The sequence below is a fragment of the Balaenoptera acutorostrata genome, chromosome 16 (genome assembly GCF_949987535.1).
Source record: "Balaenoptera acutorostrata chromosome 16, mBalAcu1.1, whole genome shotgun sequence".
NCBI classification, from domain to species: domain Eukaryota; kingdom Metazoa; phylum Chordata; class Mammalia; order Artiodactyla; family Balaenopteridae; genus Balaenoptera; species Balaenoptera acutorostrata.
Genome location: NC_080079.1, coordinates 659,215 through 684,320, shown reverse-complemented (window position 1 = coordinate 684,320; position 25,106 = coordinate 659,215). Strand labels below are relative to the sequence as shown.

General features: G+C 51.7%; 1 protein-coding gene across 3 annotated transcripts in view; it reads right to left on the bottom strand.

Annotated features, from left to right (window-relative positions):
- CFAP46 (cilia and flagella associated protein 46) overlaps nt 1-25,106 on the bottom strand; it is an 87,242-nt gene that overhangs the window by 22,730 nt on the left and 39,406 nt on the right. For 2 of the 3 annotated variants that reach the window (XM_057531155.1, XM_057531156.1), the window contains 15 exons: nt 24,451-24,535; nt 22,142-22,280; nt 21,587-21,770; nt 18,709-18,883; nt 17,673-17,878; nt 16,644-16,817; nt 15,881-16,030; nt 12,178-12,326; nt 11,159-11,257; nt 6,091-6,223; nt 5,222-5,368; nt 3,354-3,554; nt 3,142-3,248; nt 1,862-2,038; nt 850-985 (listed from right to left, as the gene is read on the bottom strand). In XM_057531155.1, coding sequence (XP_057387138.1) covers nt 850-985; nt 1,862-2,038; nt 3,142-3,248; nt 3,354-3,554; nt 5,222-5,368; nt 6,091-6,223; nt 11,159-11,257; nt 12,178-12,326; nt 15,881-16,030; nt 16,644-16,817; nt 17,673-17,878; nt 18,709-18,883; nt 21,587-21,770; nt 22,142-22,280; nt 24,451-24,535 — 2,262 coding nt within the window. The remainder of the gene's footprint in view (nt 1-849; nt 986-1,861; nt 2,039-3,141; nt 3,249-3,353; nt 3,555-5,221; nt 5,369-6,090; nt 6,224-11,158; nt 11,258-12,177; nt 12,327-15,880; nt 16,031-16,643; nt 16,818-17,672; nt 17,879-18,708; nt 18,884-21,586; nt 21,771-22,141; nt 22,281-24,450; nt 24,536-25,106) is intronic. The other variant, XM_057531153.1, reaches the window with a different exon arrangement.

Below are 25,106 nucleotides of genomic sequence, written 5' to 3'. Positions count from 1 at the left end.
CTCATAGAAGAGTTGGGATGTATTCCCTCCTTTTCAATTTTCTCAAAGAATTTGTGCAGAATTGGTATTATTTTTCCTTAAATGTTTGGTGGGATTCACCATTAAAGCCATATGAGTCTGACATTTTCTTTGTGGAAAATCTTTTAACTACAAATTCAATTTATTTAATAGATAGAAGGCTATTCAGTTATCTATTTCTTTTTGAGTGAGCTTTGGTAGATTGTGTCTTCCAAGGAATTTTTCCATTTCATCTAAGTTGTCAAATATATTGGCATAGAGTTGTTCATGATATTCCCTTATTATCTTTTTAATATGTGTAGAGTCTATGGTGATGTCACAGCTCTTATTTCTGATATTGCTTATTTATGTCCTCTCTCTTTCTTTCTTTTTTTTTTTTTGATCAGTCTGGCTACAAGTTTATCACTTTACAGATCTTCTTAAAGAAACACCTTTTGGCTTTATTGATTTTCTTTTTAATTTTTGTGTTTTCTATTTCATTGATTTGTACTGTGATCTTCAATTTCCTTTCTTCTACTTATTTTGAGTTTGATTTGCTCTTTTTCTCCTTTCACATTGCAGAGGGTGAGATCCCTGATTTGGGATCTTTTTCTCTTCTCATATAGGTGTTTAGTGCCACAAAGTTTCCCCTAAGTATTGCATTAGAGATATCTTAAACATTTTGATATGCACCCCCTGCAGCACTACAGTTCAAAATAATTTCCCTTTTGATTTCTTCTCTGGCCCATAGTTATTTTGATGTATGCTACTTACTTTCCAAACATTTGGGCATTTCCTCCATAGCTTTCTAGGTTTTTTTAAATTGAGGTAAAAATCACATAACACACTTACACCCTGAAGGGACAGTAAGCCCTGAATACGGTGAAATTGCTCTTCCTCTTCGGCAGCAGCTCTCTGGACCAGGTCGTATGCTTCCAAGTAACATGCAGTTTTCCGTTCTTCATCTTTCTCATTTTGGGCAGATAACCTTTATTGGATGGAAGAGTGGAATTTAGAACAAAAATGTCAAAGCATTACATCATCAGTACTAACAAAATGTGTAGCATGTAATTTTCTTGTAATTATGATGTATATTTTATTAGTACTTTAAATTTTATAATTAGATGTTTTACCTGGAAAGATATTCTCAATATATCTCAGAAAAAAAAAAAAAAAAAAAGGAGAGATCTGGAGTAATGTGGTAAACACAGTATGACACTATGTTTATAAATAATTAAATCGGTGCTTGATACATCAGGTGAAGCAATGCCACAATATTAGTTGTGCTGGTTTAATCACCTAATATTCCTGTGTTTTTTTTGCATTTTTTAAAGTTCTACATATACTGATTCTATGATAATACTGTTAGGTTAGGTTTCACAGGTGTCAGGTTGCTTTTCCCGCATAAAGTCTGTTTGTAATACCCTGCCCTTGGTTTGCTTGTTGTGTCTTGGACGCTTGCATGGCCCCGACCGCGTGGGGACCCTGGGCGGGGTGCGGGGAGAAGGGAGGATCACATGGGAGGGGTGCCGGCCCGCTGGGGCGGGGGCCGCGCCCGGGCCTCCCGAGGTGACGTGCGCGTGGCCGCATGTGCACACGCGTGTCTGCGCCCGTGTGGGCCGTGGGAAGACGCGCGCGCCCGGGGCCAGGGCTGGGCCGGGACGACGTGGGCAGACGCCCCCCAGAGACTGTGGACCCCAGTACGTGTCTCTGGGGGAGGGTCGTGGAACCCCATGGCCAAGCCAAGCCACGTGGAGGCCCTGCTGGTGGCCGAGAGGGGGCTGGCCCGGGAGGAAGGCTGGGCGCGTGGGGGAAGCAGGGAAGCGCAGCGGAAGGGCGGGGAGGGGGACGTGGGCCCACCCACCTCTTCATTTTGGCGCGCTCCAGCTTGATGTCCACACACTTCTCCTTGCGGCCAATGTTGGTAAACTTTTCCTCAATTTCCAACAAGCGATCATCCATTTCCATCAGCAGAAACGAGTTCTGGAGGGGCTCACAGCCCACCGGCTCCAGGACGGCTTTGATCTGGAGGCTCACACACCTGAGGGGGGCCGGGGGCGGGGCGGGGGAGGCACTTCCCTGAGACTCATGGTCAAGGCCACCGCCCACCTCTAGCTTCCATCTGGGCGCAGGGAGAAACACCTTCCCCCAGCGTTTCTTGACACCAGAAATCCTACAAGCCACGTTCTTTGGTCACAATGCCATAAAATTAGAAAGTAACAACTCCCCACCCCGCCCCTCTCTTAAAACACTCAGGGGCAGAAAAGAAAACCCACCAGAAATGAAATCTGTTCACAGGTCAAACCCTGCTGCAGGGGGCGTCAGAAGTGCCTTTGCTATAGGGGGAGAGACAGAGCACGGGGACCAAGGAACCCACCCCAGAGGGGGAGACAGAACAGCCATGACAGAACAAGCCCTCTCGCAGCACAGGAAGAACTCAGCAAAGACCAAGAGAGAATATAGAAAACCAAAATCAGGCAAAATCCATTTCTTTGGTCAGTAAAGCAGAAGCTGTTCTGAGAAGGCGGATTCAGTTGGAATCTGCAAATCCAACTTAGGAGACAGACCTCGAGACTTTGCACAGTTACGAGAAAGGCACCCATGAACGTCCGTGCTGAAACTGTGAGGAAACCACTTTCTAGGAGAAGATAAGCGACCAGGAGGATGGCTCGAAGATAAGCTGCTGATCTGAAAGCTAACGATCCTACTTGGGGTCTCTCTCCTGCAGCCTCCCGCCTCCCAGGCAGCTGCAGAGACCCTGGCGCTGTCTCTGTGGACCTGACACGCGGCCCGGAAAACTGGCGAGCAGAGGAGCAGACAGACCAACAGACCGCAGGAGGACGCCTGACCACCTGGCAACGAGGGGAGAGGAGAGGCCGGGCCTGCCCCAGCCTAGAGGCTTCCCGGAGACAGAGCCACTTCCGGGGGAGCTGAGAATCCACGGGACAAACAAGGCCACCTGCCGCATCCCGAGAGAAATGCTTGCTTCCAGGAAGGGATGCGGGCGGAGGCTGTGGGCACAGGGCCTTGTCCTGTGAGTCTCTGAACTTCGTAGGCTTGAAATTTGGCTTAAAAATTAATAGATGGAAAAAAAGTAAACCACTATTTTCACATTGATTAACATTTTTTCTTACAAAAAATTACCTGGCTTCTAGGTCTGTGGTCATGAATTCCAATATGGGCATTCGGTTCGATCTCTCCTTCTTAAGAACGTTGAAGGTATCTATGAGCTTCTGGAACAGCTGGCAGACCTGAGGCAGGCCCAGCAGGGTCACGGCGGCCCCCACTGTCCCGCCCCTTCCCCCCACACCTCCCGCAGGCTGCACCGCTGGGCGGGCACGCGGCCGGCCCCTCACCACTGCCTCTCTCCTCTCGTTCTCAGTGGACAGGAGCGTGTCCGCCAGGGTCAGGGTGGAATCGTACCAGAACTGCTCACTCCCCGCCAGGCGCTGGGCCCTCTCGATCATCTTCCTAGCTTGCCCGTACTTCTTTTCCTTATTTGCCAACCGTGCCAACAGGTGCAGGCATTTCGATTCTGCACAAGGATCGTCGAGCTCCTGAAAAAGAGGTGCGTGCTGAGATAGGACGGGGAGTGGCGGGGGGAGAGTGAGCGAGAGAGAGACAGAGACAAAGAGACAGAGAGACAGAGAGGCAGAGAGACAGAGAAACAGACAGAGACAGAGACAGAGAGACGGCAGCCCTGGCACCAGGCCTCTGCACACACTGTGTGAGCTCTTGTCTGGCGACATGCCTGCAGTGTGAGGGCACAGGGGCTGGGCTGGATGCCCGGGTATGTGTTAAGACCTACTCCCCTGAGTCTGGAAAGCACTGACGGCCCTGGAAAGCCCGCTCCTGGCAGCAGGAGGGCTGGGTGGCGGCCAGGGGGAGGTGAGGGCAGCGTGTGGATGGCTCTTTCGTGGTCTGGGGGAGGCTAGGGAGGGTCACGGATGCACGGGCACGGGCCAGGAGACGGGACTGCGGCGCCTGTGGCATGTGGGTGTCGCTCACAGCCCCCCACCTCTTTCGGCCACCTGTGCACCCTCTGGTGCCCCATTCCCGGCCCCTGGGAGCCCTTCCGTGCCCGTGCGCCTCTGCATCCCCCTGGGGCCCAGCCTGGCCGCTTCCCTTCAGCAGCCGCACGGCCTCCTCGGCCCCCTCCCAGGCCGCACTCCCTCTTGAGTCTGGTCTGTACACACCTGTCCTCCCGCCTAAGACAGAGAGCTGAACCTCCCAAGGCTGTGAATTTTTTTATACCTTTATTAGGGATGCTTCTCTCTCTGGAGTTCTACAAAGAAAATGCCAGCCTGTCTGGTTCTGTAACTTTGCCCCACCCTCCCAGGGAACAATTCTGAACCCGCCCGGAGACAGAAGCACCCGTTTGAGGCCCTGGGAGCTGCTGACGCTGCAGCTGAGCTGCCACCTCTGGGGAGGGAGGGACGCACACACGGGAGGCTCCGCTCTGTCCCGGGTTTTTCGCGAGGGCATCCGTCCTCATGGGGGACAGAGCCCGGGAAGAAAGCCACAGCTGAGCTGGGGGAGGAGGCAGGAGCCTGGGGCTTCCAGAAGTTGGCACTGGAGGGGGCGGGGGCCGGGGGGAGGGTCCAAAGACCTGTGCTCAGGGGCAGAGCAGGCTCAAGAAACCCAGCAGCCAGTAGCAGGGGCCTGAGGGGCTGAGCTGAGATCTGAGCATCCAGGCTGGAGTCAAGCCTTTCTGAGGGGGCCGGGTGAACCCCAGGCTTCCAGTGAGACCCCGGAGAGGCCACAGACACCTGCAAGGCCCACACCGAGGAGCGGGAACCAGACAACCAAGCGGGTCGGGGCCCTGGGGCACCATCTGTCTGCCGCTTAGAACAAAACCGAAGCCCCCAGCCTCTCCAGGGGCTCCCGTCCACACGCACATCGAGAGGCCGGCTCAGAAACGGAAGGGGCCCCCCAGCCCAGGAGGAAAAAGAGCCAGCGGTTACGAGAAACGGAGGCTCTAACACACTCTGATGAAGGAGCTCGAGAAACCAGAGGAGCAGACAGACAAAGGACGTGAAGGACAGACCTCCAGCAGAGCTGGATCTGCACATGGGAGTTGGACGGGCGCTCTAGAACAGGCTTCAGCACAGACAGGTCCCTGCCTCCCGGAGAGAAGTGTCTCAGCGGGGGCGCGGAGTTGGGGGGCTGCTTCTCGGGGGAAGAGGCCCCACAGGTGCAGTGGGCCGGGCAGGTGTGGCCTCACCTGGAAGGCCAGGTACGCCTCTGACAGGAGCAGCCGCGCAGGCTGGTACAGGTCCATCTCCAGCAGGACTTCAGCCTTGAGGGTCCACAACTGCGGGAAGGACATTCCATCCAGGCCCCTGCCGGTCTCTCCGTCTACCTTCAAAGTCTGTAAGACATGCAGGCCCGCGGGTGCTGCGTGGGTGCAGGGCCCGTGCTGTCGAGCGAGGTTGCCCACCGGCCCCGCACCCGCCGAGCCCAGCCCCCGCTCCGGTGCCCGTGGCCGGGCTGTCCCCCGGGAGGTCTGTCTCTCCTCACCCACCAGGCCCACCAAGCAGTCCTGGGTGCAGGTGGCTCGCCTGGCCTGTCCTGCAGGAGGGCTCTGCGTGCTCCGGGGCCCGGCCATCTCCCCCCACGAAGGGGGTCCCAGGTGTGGCACTCCCATGGTTAACAAGTGCTCCTGACCTCGGAGCATGGCGGTGGGAATGGTTAGTTCCTTTACAGGCAAGCCCAAGCGAGGCGAGCCCACCACCCAACGGGGTCGGGGGCGGGCCGGTGGGTGCTCGGACCTCCTGGCCGCTCTGGCTGCGAGGGCCTCGCCCTTTCCCCCTTCTGGTTGGTGCGGTAGCTCTCCCCGGGGGGGTACCCGCTGCTCCTAGCCCGTCCTCTCTGAACTGCAGCTCAGGCCCTGCAGTCCCATCTTCCCTGGGGACTGCCAGGGCCCGCAGGGAGGGGACACATCCCATCAATCCCTGGATTTCCCAGGAAACCCGGCACCAGGATTTGGAGGCAGCAGGCAGTTAAGACAAGTCCGAGCTTAGTGGCTGGAGCGGGGCCTGTCACTGCCCCCACTGGGCTAGGAACCAAGGTGCTTCTGCAGAGCAAGGCTACCTTATCCTTTGCTACGAGGGGCTTCATCTCTGCTTGCTGGGCTGGAGTGGGGGGCTCGCTCAGTGTTGGCAGACTTTCTTCTAATAGAGGTTCCTTATTTTTCTCCTTTTTCAAGGCAATTTCTTTTCTGCAGCTAATATAAGTAAAACAGGCATTATGCCAAAGAAGAAATACAATGGCCAGAGACACCTGAAAATGTTCAATTTCAGTAGTAATCAAAGAAATACAAATGAAAATAGCTACAAGAAGCCTCTATTCACTCACGTGTTTACAAAGATTTTTTAAAAATGCCCATGGTTTAGCTTTACAACAAATGCTAAAGGAAATTCTCTAGGCAAGAAACACAAGAGAAGGAAAACACCTACAATAACAAACCCAATACATTTAAGAAAATGGGAATAGGAACATACATATCGATAATTACCTTGAATGTAAATGGATTAAATGCTCCCACCAAAAGACACAGGCTGGCTGAATGGATACAAAAACAAGACCCATACATATGCTGTCTACAAGAGACCCACTTCAGACCTAGGGACACATACAGACTGAAAGTGAGGGGATGGAAAAAGATATTCCATGCAAATGGAAATCAAAAGAAAGCTGGAGTAGCAATTCTCATATCAGACAAAATAGACTTTAAAATAAAGACTATTACAAGAGACAAAGAAGGACACTATATAATGATCAAGGGATCGATCCAAGAGGAAGGTATAACAATTGTAAATATTTATGCACCCAACATAGGAGCACCTCAATACATAAGGCAAATACTAACAGCCATGAAAGGGGAAATTGACAGCAACACAATCATAGTAGGGGACTTTAACACCCCACTTTCACCAATGGACAGATCATCCAAAATGAAAATAAATAAGGAAACACAAGCTTTAAATGATACATTAAACAAGATGGACTTAATTGATATTTATAGGACATTCCACCCAAAAACAACAGAATACACATTTTTCTCAAGTGCTCATGGAACATTCTCCAGGATAGATCATATCTTGGGTCACAAATCAAGCCTTGGTAAATTTAAGAAAATTGAAATCGTATCAAGTATCTTTTCCGACCACAACGCTATGAGACTAGATATCAATTACAGGAAAAGATCTGTAAAAAATACAAACACATGGAGGCTACACAATACATTACTTAATAACGAAGTGATTACTGAAGAAATCAAAGGGGAAATCAAAAAATACCTAGAAACAAATGACAATGGAGACACGACGACACAAAACCTATGGGACACAGCAAAAGCAGTGCTAAGAGGGAAGTTTATAGCAATACAAGCCTACCTCAAGAAACAGGCAACATCTCGAATAAACAACCTAACCTTGCACCTAAAGCAATTAGAGAAAGAAGAACAAAAAAACCCCAAAGCCAGCAGAAGGAAAGAAATTATAAAGATCAGGTCAGAAATAAATGAAAAAGAAATGAAGGAAACAATAGCAAAAATCAATGAAACTAAAAGCTGGTTCTTTGAGAAGATAAACAAAATTGATAAACCATTAGCCAGACTCATCAAGAGAAAAAGGGAGAAGACTCAGATCAATAGAATTAGAAATGAAAAAGGAGAAGTAACCACTGACACTGCAGAAATACAAAAGATCATGAGAGATTACTACAAGCAACTCTATGCCAATAAAATGGACAACCTGGAAGAAATGGACAGATTCTTAGAAATGCACAAACTGCCGAGACTGAACCAGGAAGAAATAGAAAATATGAACAGACCAATCACAAGCACTGAAATTGAAACTGTGATTAAAAACCTTCCAACAAACAAAAGCCCAGGACCAGATGGCTTCACAGGCGAATTCTATCAAACATTTAGAGAAGAGCTAACACCTATCCTTCTCAAACTCTTCCAAAATATTGCAGAGGGAGGAACACTCCCCAACTCATTCTACGAGGCCACCATCACCCTGATACCAAAACCAGACAAAGATGTCACAAAGAAAGAAAACTACAGGCCAATATCACTGATGAACATAGATGCAAAAATCCTCAACAAAATACTAGCAAACAGAATCCAACAGCACATTAAAAGGATCATACACCATGATCAAGTGGGGTTTATCCCAGGAATGCAAGGATTCTTCAATATACGCAAATCAATCAATGTGATACACCATATTAACAAATTGAAGGAGAAAAACCATATGATCATCTCAATAGATGCAGAGAAAGCTTTTGACAAAATTCAACACCCATTTATGATAAAAGCCCTGCAGAAAGTAGGCATAGAGGGAACTTTCCTCAACATAATAAAGGCCATATATGACAAACCCACAGCCAACATTGTCCTCAATGGTGAAAAACTGAAACCATTTCCACTAAGATCAGGAACAAGACAAGGTTGCCCACTCTCACCACTATTATTCAACATAGTTCTGGAAGTCCTAGCCACAGCAATCAGAGAAGACAAAGAAATAAAAGGAATCCAAATCGGAAAAGAAGAAGTAAAGCTGTCACTATTTGCAGATGACATGATACTATACATAGAGAATCCTAAAGATGCTACCAGAAAACTCCTAGAGCTAATCAATGAATTTGGTAAAGTAGCAGGATACAAAATTAATGCACAGAAATCTCTTGCATTTCTATACACTAATGACGAAAAATCTGAAAGTGAAATTAAGAAAACACTCCCATTTACCATTGCAACAAAAAGAATAAAATATCTAGGAATAAACCTACCTAAGGAGACAAAAGACCTGTATGCAGAAAATTATAAGACACTGATGAAAGAAATTAAAGATGATACAAATAGATGGAGAGATATACCATGTTCCTGGATTGGAAGAATCAACATTGTGAAAATGTCTCTACTACCCAAAGCAATCTACAGATTCAATGCAATCCCTATCAAACTACCACTGGCATTTTTCACAGAACTAGAACAAAAAATTTCACAATTTGTATGGAAACACAAAAGACCCCGAATAGCCAAAGCAATCTTGAGAACGAAAAATGGAGCTGGGGGAATCAGGCTCCCTGACTTCAGACTATATTACAAAGCTTCAGTAATCAAGACAGTTTGGTATTGGCACAAAAACAGAAATATAGATCAATGGAACAGGATAGAAAGCCCAGAGATAAACCCACACACATATGGTCAACTTATCTTTGATAAAGGAGGCAAGCATATACAGTGGAGAAAAGACAGCCTCTTCAATAAGTGGTGCTGGGAAAATTGGACAGGAACATGTAAAAGTATGAAATTAGAACACTCCCTGACACCATGCACAAAAATAAAGTCAAAATGGATTAAAGACCTAAGTGTAAGGGCAGACACTATCAAACTCTTAGAGGAAAACATAGGCAGAACACTCTATGACATACATCACAGCAAGATTCTTTTTGACCCAGCTCCCAGAGAAATGGAAATAAGAACACAAATAAACAAATGGGACCTAATGAAACTGAAAAGCTTTTGCACAGCAAAGGAAACCATAAACAAGACCAAAAGACAACCCTCAGAATGGGAGAAAATATTTGCAAATGAAGCAACTGACAAAGGATTAATCTCCAAGATTTACAAGCAGCTCATGCAGCTCAATAACAAAAAAACGAACAACCCAATCCAAAAATGGGCAGAAGATCTAAATAGACATTTCTCCAAAGAAGATATACAGATGGCCTACAGACACATGAAAGAATGCTCAACATCATTAATCATTAGAGAAATGCAAATCAAAACTACAATGAGATATCATCTCACACCGGTCAGAATGGCCATCATCAAAAAATCTAGAAACAATAAATGCTGGAGAGGGTGTGGAGGAAAGGGAACACTCTTGCACTGTTGGTGGGAATGTAAATTGATACAGCCACTATGGAGAACAGTATGGAGGTTCCTTAAAAAACTACAAATAGAACTACCATACGACCCAGCAATCCCACTACTGGGCATATACCCTGAGAAAACCATAGGTCAAAAAGAGTCATGTACCAAAATGTTCATTGCAGCTCTATTTACAATAGCCAGGACATGGAAGCAACCTAAATGTCCATCGACAGATGAATGGATAAAGAAGATGTGGCACATATATACAATGGAATATTACTCAGCCATAAAAAGAAATGAAATGGAGGTATTTGTAATGAGGTGGATGGAGTTAGAGTCTGTCATACAGAGTGAAGTAAGTCAGAAAGAGAAAAACAAATACAGTATGCTAACACATATATATGGAATCTAAGGGAAAAAAAAAAAAAAGGCCATGAAGAACCTAGTGGCAAGACGGGAATAAAGACACAGACCTACTAGAGAATGGACTTGAGGATACGGGGAGGGGGTGGGGTGAGATGTGACAGGGTAAGAGAGTGTCATGGACATATATACACTACCAAATGTAAAATAGATAGCTAGTGGGAAGCAGCCGCATAGCACAGGGAGATCAGCTCGGTGCTTTGTGACCACCTAGAGGGGTGGGATGGGGAGGGTGGGAGGGAGGGAGATGCAGGAGGGAAGAGAAATGGGAACATATTGTATATGTATAACAGATTCACTTTGTTATAAAGCAGATGCTAACACACTATTGTAAGGCAATTATACTTCAATAAAGATGTTTGAAAAAAAAAAATTCCCATGGTTTAGCAGCATATATGACTCCCAAATTTCCACTCCTAGCCCATTCTCTCTTCCAAACTCCAGGCTCAAGCATCCAGCTACTCATTTGACATCCCGACCTGGATGTTTAACACGAATCTCAAACTTACGTCCAGGCCAGAACTCCACCCCATCTGGAAAGGCAGCCCACAGAGGCCCCTGCCCAGCTCCTGCTTCCTGTGGGACCCTCCTTCCCCGTGTGCCCTCAGGATGCCACCTCCTTCACCCCTTCCGCTCCACCTGGACCCCTGCACATGCTTGGTGCTCCATGTCCTTCCCTCACGCAGCCCCAGCCCGGGAGACGCCCACACACGGGAGGGCAAGTGAGGAATGAACTGCCCCTGCTGCCCAGCCATGGTGGGAGACGGGGCCCGAGGAGACGCGGCCGAGAGCAGGGCCGGGTGCCTGAGCACAGCAGGGGGAGCTCCGCGGCCTCAGCTGACTTACCTCGCCTGCTCCGCTGCGCAGATGTAGGCGTGCCCGACCACCTCCTCGTGGAAAGCGGCTGCTTCCCTCAACTTCAGATCAGAACAAACCAGGGCAAGTCTAGGGGGGTGAGAGGAGCATCAGCCCTGAGTCGGGCTGCCCTGGGCTCAGCCAACTTGACACAAGTTGGTAAACGGGAAAAGGAATGGATAATCTGAGGATATTTTCTATAATTTGTAAAGCTAAGCCCAATTACTAGGGAAAAATAACAGATGGCTCCATCAACTTTCAGGTAGAGCACATTTCTACACTCATTCATATATTTTACTCCATACACATTTATAGTCTCAGGGTCATCTTTCGAGGTCAAGACAAGGCACAGTGGGTGGGGCTCTGACCCATTACAACTTTAAGCAAACAAGCTCTGCTTTGATTCTTGTGTAAAACAGTTGTATTGTGAAATGATTTCAAGTTTCCAGAAAAGTTACACAAACACTACAAAGAATTACTACATCCTTCACCACCCAGGTTCTCTCTCTCTCTCAATTTTATATATGTAAAAATCTATTAAAATTGTATATAAAAATTTATAAAAATATAAAAATTGTATATATAAAAATTATTTCCTGAACTATATATAAACTTTCATATATAGTTCAGGAAATAATTAAAAATTATTTACACATAAATTTTATATAAAATTTATATACATAAAATGTTTTCCTGAACTATTTGAGAGTAAGTTGAAGACACAATGCTCCTTTTTTCTACTTATTCTACTTCAGTGTGTATTTCCGTGGAATAATCATATTCTCTTAAGAACCAGGTAGAAATTTTAAAACTAAAAATACTATTTTTATGTTTAAGTATTCTGATTTATTTGGCTTTACAAATCTTAGGGACTTTATTATTTATATAAATAGTCAACTACAGAATTAATATTTTAAAATCTTATTTGGTTTTATATTGCTTTGGGAAATATTCACTTTAGCCACTTAAATGTCTCCCAGCTCCCCTGAAAATAAAGCAGGTGTACCAACCGGAGGTGGTAGAGGTCCTTGAGGCTCTTGCTCTCGACCACGGAGGCTGCAATGAGTGCCCCCAGCTGCAGGACCGGGATGGTGAGCTCGTGAAGGAACACCTTCTGCAGGGCCTCGACCAAGTGGTCCAGATAGTATAAACTGTACGTCTACATCAATACACAGCAAACATGTAAGGTCAAAGACGGGGGAAGGGTAGGCCCCCAGCTCCCAGGGTCTTCCCTCCAGGAACTCTGCGCACACAGTGCCACGCACACAGGGGTGCTGAACCAGTGTCTGTTGAGGGAAGGAGTGATGTGCTCTCTGCCTCCTTTCCTTCAGTTCATGGCTTTCAGCTTGTCATGTGCAACCTCCTGGAATCCAGCGCCCAAGCATAAAGATGCTCACAAGAAAAATCCATCTGCTTTCATTCAAATTAATGTCTTTGTTTCATGTCTTTATATACACATACAATTGCTTTCAAATTTAATACAGACAGAGACGAACTAATACTTCTTATAATGTCAGACTAGGTTTGATAAAACAATTATTCTTCAGTAGAAAATTAGAGAAGTTGGATGAGCTATTTTAAAAATCTGCTTAAAAGCACTGAAGAGTGAACAATGCAGGCAAAAATGCCTGGGCCGAGACATGGAAGAAGATGTGAACTGAGAGATGTGAACCTGGCATATTGGGATACACGTGTCCTGGAATGTCTGCTGACAGCAGAGGCAGCTGAGAGCCTGAACAGCACCTCTGGCTTTTCCTTTGCAGGTGGAGTTGAGGGCCCACTGAAGGCTAATGCCCAGAGCCCGCACCTGAGGCTTAAGGGCAATGAAGTAAAACAGCCCTGTCAGGGCTTACATCCCAGCCCAGTGGTATTTGCGTGGCCTGGAAAGCGTGTGGTTTTTTGAGAGACTAATAATTGATCATTCCTGGTGAGGCTGCTCAAGAAAGAGAGTGGGGGGAGATACAGAAATATTTATAGGTTCTACAGACACTAAAAGATAATAATAGGATATTAAGAACCACATTATGCCAATAAATTTAAAATTTTATATTAACTGGAAACACCCACCAATATTACAAAAGAAATGTAAAATCTGAAGCGTTCTGTAACTATTAAGTAAATTGGATCCATATTTTAAAATCTTCTCAAACCATTAGGGAAAAAAATCAATTAAAATAAGGAAAGAGAAAAAACCATTATTTGATAGATGGAGAAAAATATTTGATAAAAATCTATAGCCATTTGTGATTAAAACTCTTAGCAAATAGAAACAAAGGAACTTCCTTAATCAATAAAGAATACCTATAAGCACCTACAGCAAACATCGGTTACACTGAGTGACATGCTGAAACCCCCTTGCTAAGACAAGGAGCAAGATACGGAGGTATCACCGTCTCTGTTCAGCACTGTGTCGGTGGCAGCCAGTGGAATAAGGAGATAAAAAGTGTAATGACCGGAAATGAGGAAAAACGTTTGCGGACGAAATGCAGACTCTGTGTATACACATAAAATCAAAAGAATCTACAGATCGACTACCAAACTTATCTAGAAGTTAACTAAACTGACGGCTGCAAGGTCAAGATGAAAACAATTATATTTCTAGATTTCGTCTGGAGTTTAAAAAAATGAAACAAAAAAGGTATATTTATAACAGCAGCACAAACGTCAAATACATAGAAATAAATCTAATGTGTGTAACCTCCACGCATAAAGCTCAAATCCATCATCGAGAGAAGTTGCAGGAGACCTACGTCAACAGGGAACTAGAATGTGCTCACCGATTGGAATATTCAATGTGGCAAAGACGTCAGTTCTCCTCCAAACCTAAAACTGACCTCGAGATTCAATGCAATCACAGCCAAAACTCCACCAGGGTTTCCAGTGGAAGCCAACAAGCTGACTCTAAAAGACACGTGGAAACACATGGACGATGGAAAGGACATCCGAGACCCTCCTGGATAACAAGGTCGGGACGTGCTCTCTCCCAAGCAGTCAAGGTGACGAACCTCAGCAGCTCTGACAGGGAGGTGTTGGTGCAGGTGTGGACGCCTGATTCATGACAAGCGTGGCAAAGAAGCCAGGCAAACGATGTTTCAATAAGTGGTGTCAGAACATTCAGATATCCAGATCGGAGAGCTCAAAACTGGATCCTTCACCTCACACCACACACATGAACCAATTTCAAGTGGATCTAAATCTGACATGTAGAAGTATAAAGCTTTTGGGAAAATATCCTAAGAGAACATTTTCATGACCTTTGGGAAGGAAAACATTTTTTTAAAACAGGACACAACAAGGCACTAGTCATAAAAGGAAAGATTAATAGTTTTTAGTACACTAAAACTTGGAATCTGTATTCACGAGAAGACCTCAAGACAGTCAAGTCACAGAGTGGAGGGTGACCTGCTGTCATAAACTGTCAAAGTGTTTTTTCCAGGACAGATAAAGAACTCCTTCAATTCAACAAGGAAAAGACAGAAGGCTTAATAAAATGTGGGCGACCGATTGCACAGGCAGGCCACGAAAGAGGACACTCAAGTGGCCCAAAGGCGCTGAGGTGTCCGGCCTCGCCGGAGTCAGGGAGTGTCCGGCTGAGCCCAGTGACAGGCCCGCGCCCCCCAGACGGCCAGGTGAGAAGGCGGGCCTCACTGGCACGACCGCTGCCGAAGGCAGTTTGTCAACATGCTGTAGTTGGAGACACACGTGCTCCGTGACCCAGAAATCCCGCTGCTGGGTGTGCCCTCCAGACACGTGGGCACGTGGGCCCTGAGACATCTGTAACAGGCAGGCTGGAAACAGCCCTGTGCCTCCCGTGGCTGAAGGACAGACAGGCCGTGGTCGAGTCACCAGATGGAATACTTGACACCGACGATGTGAACACATCCAGACACACGAGGCAGCGCGGAGGATTCCCGCGGACGCCGCGTTTCAGGGAGAAGCCAGCCACGGGCGGTTAGAGGCCGAGAGTCTCTATTTCCACAAGCACAGAAACCAGGCAGATGTGGGGCTGGAAAGCAGCCCCCAAAGTTGCCCGGCGCTACCCCTGGAAGCCGCGTGCAGGTTTGATCAAGGTAAGGATGCCGAGCTGGGGAGGTTGCCCTGGATGATTCAGGCGGGCCCCACATGTCATCGTATGGGCCCCTGTACGTGGGAGATGAGACACAGACACAGTGGAGAAGCCACGTGACAACGGAGGCGGGGGGCGGGGGTGACACGGCCACAAGCCCAGGAGCCCCCAGGAGCTGGAGGAGGCAGGAAGGACCCTCCCCTGGGGCCTCCAGAGGGAATGTGGCCCCGCCGACATCTTGACTTCAGCCCAGTGATACTGACTTTGAACCTGTGGCCTCCAGAACTGTGAGGGAACACCTTCCTGCTGCTTTAAGCAGCCGGTTTGCAGTGGCCTGTCACAGCCGGGGGGCGCTCCCAGGCACGGCTGAATTTCATGGTCAGGAGTGTGACCCGTGCGGGGAGCGTGAGGAAAAGTCCCCCGGGCGCTGCAGGCGCTCGGGGAGGGGGAGGACGCCAGGGACGGGCCTGTGGGAGGGCCTGGGGGCTCATGCCCAGGAGGCCCTTCTTCACAATTCCCCGACCAGAGCCCTGTTTCTGTGCGTCCCTCTCTGGTCCCACTTCACACCAGAAAGCGTCAGCTGTGACAACAAGCCAGGAGGCAGGACACGGACACAGGCCTGGGACGGCATCTTCAGGTCCACTCACCGGCTTCTGGAGAGTTGACGGGTTGACGGCAAAGTTGCTCTGATCCTGTTTGAATACTGCTATGGCTTCTTCGGGGCAAGCGTAGGAAGCCCACTCTTCTATGCTTGCTGGTACGTCTTCAAGGCGTTTGCCAGGAGTGGGGCTTTGAAACTGCAAAGCAGGAAGCCAGGCTCTGCTTTAGGGGGTGGAGCTGGAAGCAGACACCCAGGTGGCCCCGCGGGAAAGGACGGGTCGGCAGCGCCTCTGGGGACGTGCGTGGCGCTCTCCCTGGGCTGCCAGCCCGACGGCGAGCCACGCCAGAGCCACACGTGTCTCCACTTCCCGGAGAGCACAGCGCTGGGGGAGGGAGGCGGGGGCGTCCCCAGTGGGGACAGTGAGGCGGGACAGCCGGGAGGGGTGCTGCCGCGAGCACAGCCCCAGACACGGGCAATTCCTCCGGTGACAAGGTGACGTGCAGCACAGGCCCCCAGTGGATGGAGAGAAGGTGCTGTCCCGCCCCACATGGCCAGGGCCCAGATGCACCTGGGCGGAGGGAGGGACCCGCTCTGGGAACGCAGATGACAGACCACAAGGGAGCAGCCAGACCCTCCCCGTGTCACCTCCTAACACTCAGGGCAGGGGGACCAGAACCGCTGGCTCCACTTCCCGGGGGGGAAACCAGACGGAGCAGCAGGACGGCCCTGCCCTCTGCTGCCCAGCCTCTGGGACGAGGAGCCTCGAGGGCGGCTGGGGCAGAGCCTGGCCCCCCGGGAGGGCACGTCACCTGCTTCGTGTCCCTGCCCTTGTCCTTCTCTCTGCCCTTGTCCTTCTCTCTGTCCTTGTCTTTTTCTCTGTCTTTGCTCTTCTCCTTCTCCTTTTGAAGCAACAACGAATGTGAACTCGCTGCTGCTGGAATTCTACTTTCTGAAATTGATTTTCCTGCTGTTAATAAAGAAACCTGGGAAAAGAAAATCCGAATTTGCAACACTGGTAACAGAAGCGGGTCCCCCTCCTCCCATGCACTCAGATATGAGGGCAGGTTGGGAGGGAGTGGCCAGGCCATGAGCCACCCGGCGCAGAGGTGGCGGCAGTGCCCCTTGGTGGGTGGACACGCGGCCGCCCTCCTCTGCACTCGGGGGGCTTCCTCCAGGACCCTGGGCCTGCGGGGACGCACAGCTGACCCTTAAGAAGAGCTTGTCAGCACCATAAAATGAATTAATGTCTCTAATGAAGAACACACTCAAGTGACTTTTAGTGGTTCTCAAAGAATCGCAAAGAGTCGCTGCATGGTGGGTGGTGGGTGGTAGTGGCCTGGGGCACCTTTAAGACCCAGGACGGCCTTCCCAGTCCTTCCTGCTGCCAAAGGGCGATGGCCCTGTTGTCCCCAGCACGTGGCCGGGGGCAGGGCGCAAACCTGTCCCCAGAAGAAAGGCCTGTCCTGCCAACACTGTCCTACTGGGCGGGCACCGACGGCGGGAGGTCCCTGAGAACAAGAGTCGACCAGGAGCTGCCCCGGGGGCCCCGTAAAGAGGTGGTGGGAAGGAGGGCAGCTCGGAGGCCGTGCGGAGGGGGCATAGAGAAGGTTCTGGAAGCCCAGTGGCAGCGCGGTGGAAAGACAGGGTTCTGGGGGTGGTTGGGCAAAGGCGCTGGGGTGAGTCTTGGAGAGGAGGGGCCACTTCGTAGGGAGCAGCGAGGCCTTCCCTCCTCCCCTGAGTCCCCAAAGCAGGGCGGGTGCTGCTGGGAAGGAGGGGAGGGGGGCGCTGTGCCGGGAGAGACGCAGGACCCGTGTAAGTGCAGGTTCCTGGGGCCTCACCTGCCAGATGCGGCGGAGAAAGGTGTAGGCCATGAGGCAGTAGTCCTGGTGGCAGGCGGCGCTCGGGGTCACCACCAGGGCCAGCAGCGTGTAGGCGCGGGCCAGCGTCTCAAGCTGCCGTACATTCCGAAGCTTCTCCAGGGAGGGGGGCCCCGAGTCCTCGGCCCCCGGGCCCTCCGGGGCCGCCGGAGTGGACACCTGCTCTTCTGGAAGACAGGGCGCCGCTGGGTGTCCTCCCTGCCTGCCCCCAGCGCCCGCCTGGTCCCCAGAGGCCCCTGTCACCTGGCCTGGGGTTGAGACTCTTCCGGGGGGGTGCCGCCCTCACAGGGGCCAAGGCCACCATCAGGGATGGGCCTCCCAGGGTTCCCCCAGCGGACACGACAGGTCCACCCGCAGGGACGCCGCGCCCACCGTCGGGGCTGTGAGGAGACGCTGCCCCAGGCCGGGCTGGGGGCCTGGGCTCTGGGGTCTACTTAGAGTCTCCTCCCCACCGTGGGTCACCCTAGCCGGTCTGAGCTGGGTGTCTGGCTGCACCCAGACAGGGCTGGCCGTCGAGTGGACGTGTCCTCGAGCCTCCGGCACGTGTGGAAGGGAGGCGGCCCCTCTCCTGGGGCCCTGAGCTCTGCAGGCCCAGGAGGAGGCTGCTTCGGTGCCGGGAAGGTCGGCCCGCTGTTCCGAGGCGCCTCTGCTGCCCGGAGCACCCATCCGACTGGAGCTCTGTCCCGCCTTTCGGTGACAGCTCTCACGCCGGACCCAGAGAGGGGACCAGAGGGGCTGCCGGGTGGCTGCCGCCCTCCCTCCCCCCATCTGGCAGCTGCTCCCACCACCTCCCGATCACCCCTGGGCTGGGCCTTCCTGGTGGATGTGCTCTGATGGAGGGTGAGGGCCAGCACCCGGGGAGGCGGGGCCCTGACCTCGCCAAGTCCACAGGGCACTGGCCTGGTGGGGGCGTCGCAGGGACAGCGGAGCCCAGGAGCCCCTCGCGGCGGGCGGCCCCTCCCCCAGCCTCTGCGCCCCTCACCTGTGGCCCCCGCACCTGTGGCCCCCTCACCTGCCGGCTCAGGGGAGCCCCTGTCGGGCTGCATCCTCAGCAGGATGTCGATCGCCCACTTCAGGTGGAAGATCACGTCTTCAAGAGGAAACTGTTTGTGGTACAGCCACTCGCTGAATTCCATGATGTAGTCGACCTTCTGCCACTCACTCTCTGGCTTCTTTGGGGTTAAACAGAAAAGGATGGTAAAGACACACACCTGCCACTCAGCAGCCCGAGAACCACAGCGCAGGTGTTGTGTGCCTCCACCTTCTAGAAACACAGGGGCTCCTTCTCACCCGTCTCTACCGTCACGAGACCACCAGGCTCAGCAAGACCTCCCACGTGCAGCGGGCAGCAAGACCAAAGCCAGGCGAGTGTCCCCGGCCTCTGCTCCCCGTGGACGCGCCGCCACCTGCCCGCCGGGCCCCTCGCAGGCCCCGCGTGTCCCTCCCGCCTCCGGGGCACGCCGGCCTGAGGGGCTCTCTGCCGGCGCTCCACCGTCAGCCCTGGGTCTCCTCCGGCACTCGGAGGTGTGGACGGTTCTGTGGCTCCCAGGGCTTGGAGGGCAGGGAAGATGCTGCACCGTCCCGAGTCAGACCCCGTATCGCTCGTCAGTCATCACCGCACGAAGGGAGGACGCTGCTCCCCCCGCCCCCCCGAGAGCGGAGCCGGCCTGCCTTCCACTTGCCGGGCCCCAGGCCCCACGCCCCACACCTCACGCCTCACACGCCAGGAGGAGGAGGGTGTGCGGCCGGAGGTGCAGGAGGTGAGGGAAGGGGCAGGTGGCGTGGGACACGCAAGGTCAGGGGGGACTCTCCCCAGGACACTGCTTGACGTCACCAGGGAGGGAGGGGCGTGGACGGGGCATCCCAGCCCTGAGTGGGGTCCTCCCCCCTCATTAGCAGGTGGGCAGAAGGGAAGGAGGAGTGGCCCTGAGAGGTGGGGGCCTGGAAGCCAGGTGACAGATGACCATCAGTGCAGAGGAGGGGTCAGATGCGGCCTCAGAATGACTGTGACCATGTGGTCACGGGTGGCTTTGACAAGAGCTGTGCAAGAGAGATGACGGGGACAAGGTAGGTGGAAGAGAGAACGGTCATCGTTTCAACAACGGTGCTGGGAAAACCAGGCAGCCACAGGCTGAGGAAAGGAGCAGGACCCCTACCTCACACCAAACACAAGGCTGAACTCAAGACGGATCAAAGACTTAAATGTAAGAGCTAAAACTATGAAACTCTTGGAAGAAAACGTAGAAATCTTCGTGACCTTGGATTACACTTTGGTTTCTCAGCTACGATGCCATAAGCATAAGCAGCAGAAGAAAAGAAATAGGTTAAGTTGGACTTCATCAAGATTATACACTTTTGTGCTACAAATGACATCATCAAGAATACGAGAAAGTAGTTGAAAAGACAACCCACAGAATGAGAGAAAATATGTACAAATCATATATCTGATAAGGGACTTGTATCCAAAATACATAAAGAATTCCTACAACTCAGCAATAAACAGACAAGAAACCAAATTGTTTTTTAAAAAGGGCAAAGGATTTGAATAGACATTTCTCCAAAGAAGATGCACAAATGGCCAATTAGCACATGAAAAAAATGCTACTAGTTACTGCGTTAGTTACTAGGGAAACGCAAGTCAAACCACGATTCAAATAGCTAAACAGAGCCATCACATGACCTGGTAGTTCACTCCCAGGTATGTGCCCAAGAGAATAGCGGTAACGTGTCCGTGCAAACACTTGCACACGGATGTCTCCAGCAGCCCCGTCACAAGAGCTCATAAGCGGAAGCAACACAGAGGCCCATCGGCACAACATCCATCCACACGATGGAAGATTATTCAACCACCAGCAGTGAAGCCCTGACATGCGCTTCAACAGATGGAGCTCGGACGTGACGTCCAGGGAGGGCAGCCGGACGCAGAGGACCCACCTCGTCTGGTTCCATCCGTGTAACGCTGGCTCACTGGGGCTGGTGGGGGTGGGGGGAGGGACATAGTGCCCACGGACCTGGGTTTTGGGGGGCTGGTGAAATGTTCTAAAATTGATTGTGATGATGGCTGCATAACACTGTAAATTTACTATAAAGCACCTTGTACCCCTAAGATAAAAGAAACGAAGGAAGGAAGGGGCAGAGAGCCTTTCCACGGAGTCTGGGCAGAGGGTTCCGGCAGCTCGGCTCGGCCAGCAGCCGCCCCGTCCACAGCACCGCCTGCTCCCCCGGCACAGCTGCCTGGCCCCAGGAACCCTGGCCTGGGCTCCAGGCGCGAGATGCAGGGGCACCCACGGCCACTTGTAGCGGACCCAGGCCTCTGCTTGACCGCTGGGTGATGACCACAGGGCCAGCGATGGAGCCTGTGTTCGGACCCCTTCCCGGGCGACACCCCGACCCTGGAGCTCTCGGAAACCTCGGTGGGATCTGCTCCACGAGGGGAGACATTCTGCTCAACAGGAAAGCCCATCAGGTGCCTGCCGCCGGGCACATCCAGTCCCCCCGGCAAGGGGCCTTCTTTGCCCCGAGGCAAGTCCCACAAGCTCTGCATCACATCAAGGTGCCCGCCCTCCCCCAAATCTCCAAGCGCGTCGAGAGGAACGTGTGTCTTGGCTTCTCGGGGGCGGGGGCTGTCCCCAAGACCCCGAAACCCCAGAGGCTGCAGAGCCCCGCGGCCCACCCCCTGCCCTCCCCACACGGCCTCACGAGGCCCACGTCCCTCACGTGGGAGGACAGGGTCCGTCTGCCGCCCCGGCTCGTGTCCCGCTGCCCCCCTCTTCCTTCCGGGCCCCCTGAGGGTCTGGGCTTCGCTCCGCACCGCCCCCCCGCCTTCCCGCCCCCGGGGGCTTCATCCGCAGACACACGGTCAGTCAGAGCCAGACCTGCAGGGCCTGGATGGCGTGGGGGTAGCAGGTCAGCTCCCCGGGGACACTGCTGGAGTTGAGGGCCAGGCGCTGCGGCGTGTGTGCCAGGTACTCCTCACTCTGGTCTTTGAATTTCTGAATTTCCATCATAAAGCTCTGGCCGAGTCTGGCCTTCACGATGACCATGTGTTTGAAAATCAAGCTGAAGAAAAGTAAAAGAGAGAAATTAATGCTTGAATGGTAAAAATCGTAACTATATACAATGCACACAAACTAAAGTATTTGTGCGTGTTCCTACTTACAAAGAGAAAACAAAATGAAACCTGAGTATCTTGCGGGTCTTGTGTTGTGCTGTGTTCTGTTTTTTTCATTTATCATTTGTGTGTGTTGGGCTTAAATCCCCTCCCTTCTTGTGTTGACTTCTTGGTAGGGAAGTCAAGTCACCAGGGGAAAGGGGAGGGTGGGGGGCTGAGGAGGGAGCCGCCCTGTTGGGAGGGGACTGCAGGGGGAGGCACGCCGGGGGTGGGGGAGGCACGGGGAGGGGAGGCGCCCCGGGGGGCCTCAGGCACTCACAGGCGGTGCGCCGTCCCCGGCAGCACCTGCAGGGCCTCATCCAGCACCTTGAGGCAGCCCTCCCAGTCGTCCTGGTCGGCGTGGCTGTGGAAGAGCAGGCCGTAGAGCGCGGCCCTCAGCGTCAGGTCATCCTCGGCCCCTGCCGTGGGAGAGGGGGCTCAGGAGGGGCCTGGGAACGCGGGGACGCCGGTTGGGGGGTCTGGGAATGGGGGTGCTGGCAGCTCAAGGTCCACCCTGAGGCCCACAGGACCGGGAGTCCCCCAGGGAGCACTCGGGACACGGCCGCCTGTCTGGGACGCCCCGGGCCTCCTGCCGCAGAGCTGGACAGCAGGTGGGACCGCGTGGAGATCCAGCCACGTGACCTCGTCATCTGCGTCCCTTAGACACACGCAGAGCTGCCCTTCCAGGGCCGGGCCTCGAGCAGCGGGAATGACTCCTGATCGTGGGAAACACATCAGTCCTTTTGGGACTGAAGGCTCAGGGGTTCCTCCTGGGTGACACCTGCGCTGCTGTCCTCCCTCCCCCACCTGCCTCACCTGCACCAGGTGCCCCCGGCTGCCCCTCAGCCCCACCCCGCCAGGCTTTCTCGGGCCCCGCAGTCCTCCAAGCCCTTTCTCTTTCGGAAACTCCCGTTACTCTTCCGTAATTTTAAAAATAAACAATGGGAGCGTCAGGAAAGAAGAAGCCTCTCCCCACCACCCTCGCCCAGGCCGCTCGAGGGGGCCGCCTCAGCCCCACCGTCCATCAAAGCAGAGCCCCTGCCCCTGGTACCAGACACTCAGCTTGTCCTGTTTTACCTCGTTGACCGTGTAGCTCTCTTTCCCGTTTTTGAATCGTTATAGCAAAGGGGTGAACACGCCCATGGATCCTGCCGGCAGGCTGTCCGGCTGCTGGCTAAGAGGACAGCACCAGCTCACACCACTCGGGGCCTGAGGGCTCACCGCGGCCCCCCACCGCCAGCGCTGGCACGGGACACAGGTGCCCAGGAGCAGGTGGATTTAGGCACGTGACCAGATAAACTGGTCAACGTCTGACACTTGGGAACCACGTGGGTTCCGTAGCGTGCTTTCCTCCTCTCATCTCCGCTGGGCCAACTCGGAACCACATGCCGGGGTGGTGAGGGCTCTGCACCCCCTGGTTGGCAGCAGCACATGCCCCTGGACGTGGCAACCCCACTTGCCAGAAATTCCAGACGGTGCCTCAGACGAGGAGGGAGAGACTGCCCGTGCGAGTTCAGCTGCTGAGCCTTCGGGGTCATTTGTTACTGCAGTGTGGCATCTCGTAACCTGACTAATGCGACTGCGCATGCATTACAGAAATGGATCATTTAGCTGCCGAATTTGATGCCAGTACTTTCCCAGTGTTTACTTTTTAATTTTCTGCATTTCTCATTATTTAAATTTTCATGTATTTTGAAAGTGTGCCTCTTTGATCACTCTAAACTTTAGGCAGTAATCTTTCCTCAAAACATTGCTTTGCTCAATTCTACTTTCTCATTTTCTCCTACGATTTGACTTGCTCAAGCTGCTAACCCCTTTAGCTATCTGAGTATGTTTCAGCACGTGGAGCAAAGTGTCACGGGCTCCACGCGCTCCGGGCGGCGCCGGGGCCCCAGGCAGCCGGCTCCTCGCCGGGCCTCGCAGGCCTGCGGGTCTGGGCGGCCGTCTGCATCTCCCTCTGCGGCACCAGCAAACGATCTTACCTGCGGGGGTCTAGAGTGCAACTCAGTATTTAATTACACATGGTCACATCTTTGTTCGCTATTTTAAATCGAGTTTCTCTCCCTCGTAGACTCTGAGGCACCTGAGGGAGGGGCCACGGCTCTAATCCACACATGCACGCTTCGCAGTACACACCGTGGCCCTTACACTAACAGGGATGATTATTTTTTTAGCAGATAATCATTTTTTATTTTAGAAATAAATTATACAATATGTTTTCATTTTATTAAGGTCACTACTTTTTTTCACATAAGTGTATCTCCACATTTTTATGGAAATGGAAAAGCGTGATTTACCTGTCAGAAAAACCCAGAGGCTAGATTTCAAGGCTGCCTGGGAGGGCACGGGGTGGCCCTGAACTGGGGGGCCATCTAGGCTTGGGGGGTTTCCTCATGCTTACAGTGGGGGTCCCTGATTGCTCACGAGGAGCCCTCACCCTCACCATGCCTGCCCGAGTTCAGTGCTGAGCAGGCATTTCCCGTGGTCACTGCCACGACTTCACCTGTTCTACACAAGACTCGGGATCTAACAGCACCAGGCCCTGCCCGGCCTCATGCCTGGGGCTCTGTCTGTCCTGCATCTACAAACCTGAGAGAAGACACCCTTCCGTCGTCCCTCCACTTTGGAAGTCGGCTGTGGGCCACTGGTGCAGAAGCAGCGTCTTTCCTTCTTCCTAAAGCAAAAACAAATCAACAATACAGACGTTTGAAAGTTGCAGTTTCTTCTTTCACCAGTTTGTTTTTCATTTGGTTCAGCATTGAATTACGGAAACTGCAGCTAAACTTCTGAAATACTAAGTCACAGAAAGTGGAATCACATTTCCCCTGTAAGAGAAGGCACTCCAGTTCAAGGTTCACTACCTTAAAACACACACACACATGCACAGACTAGCCCTGCAACACAGTCTACGGCTTTTAATGACACGAAGCAGACAAGTCAGTTTTATAGCTTTGAGTCAATAGGATCAAAAGCATATTAGGAAAACTTATGGGACACGGCAAAAGCAGGGTTCAGAGGGAAGTTTATAGTTGCAAATGCTGACATTGAAAAAGAAGAAAGATCTCAAACCAACAACCTAAGTTTACACCTTAAGGAACTTGAAAAAGAACAAACTAAATCCAAAGTTAGCAGAAGGAAGGGAATGTTAAGGATTAGAGCATAGAAAAATAATAGGAAAAAAATCAATGAAACCAAAAATCGATTCTCTGCAAAGATCAACAAAATAGACAAACCTTTAGCTAGAC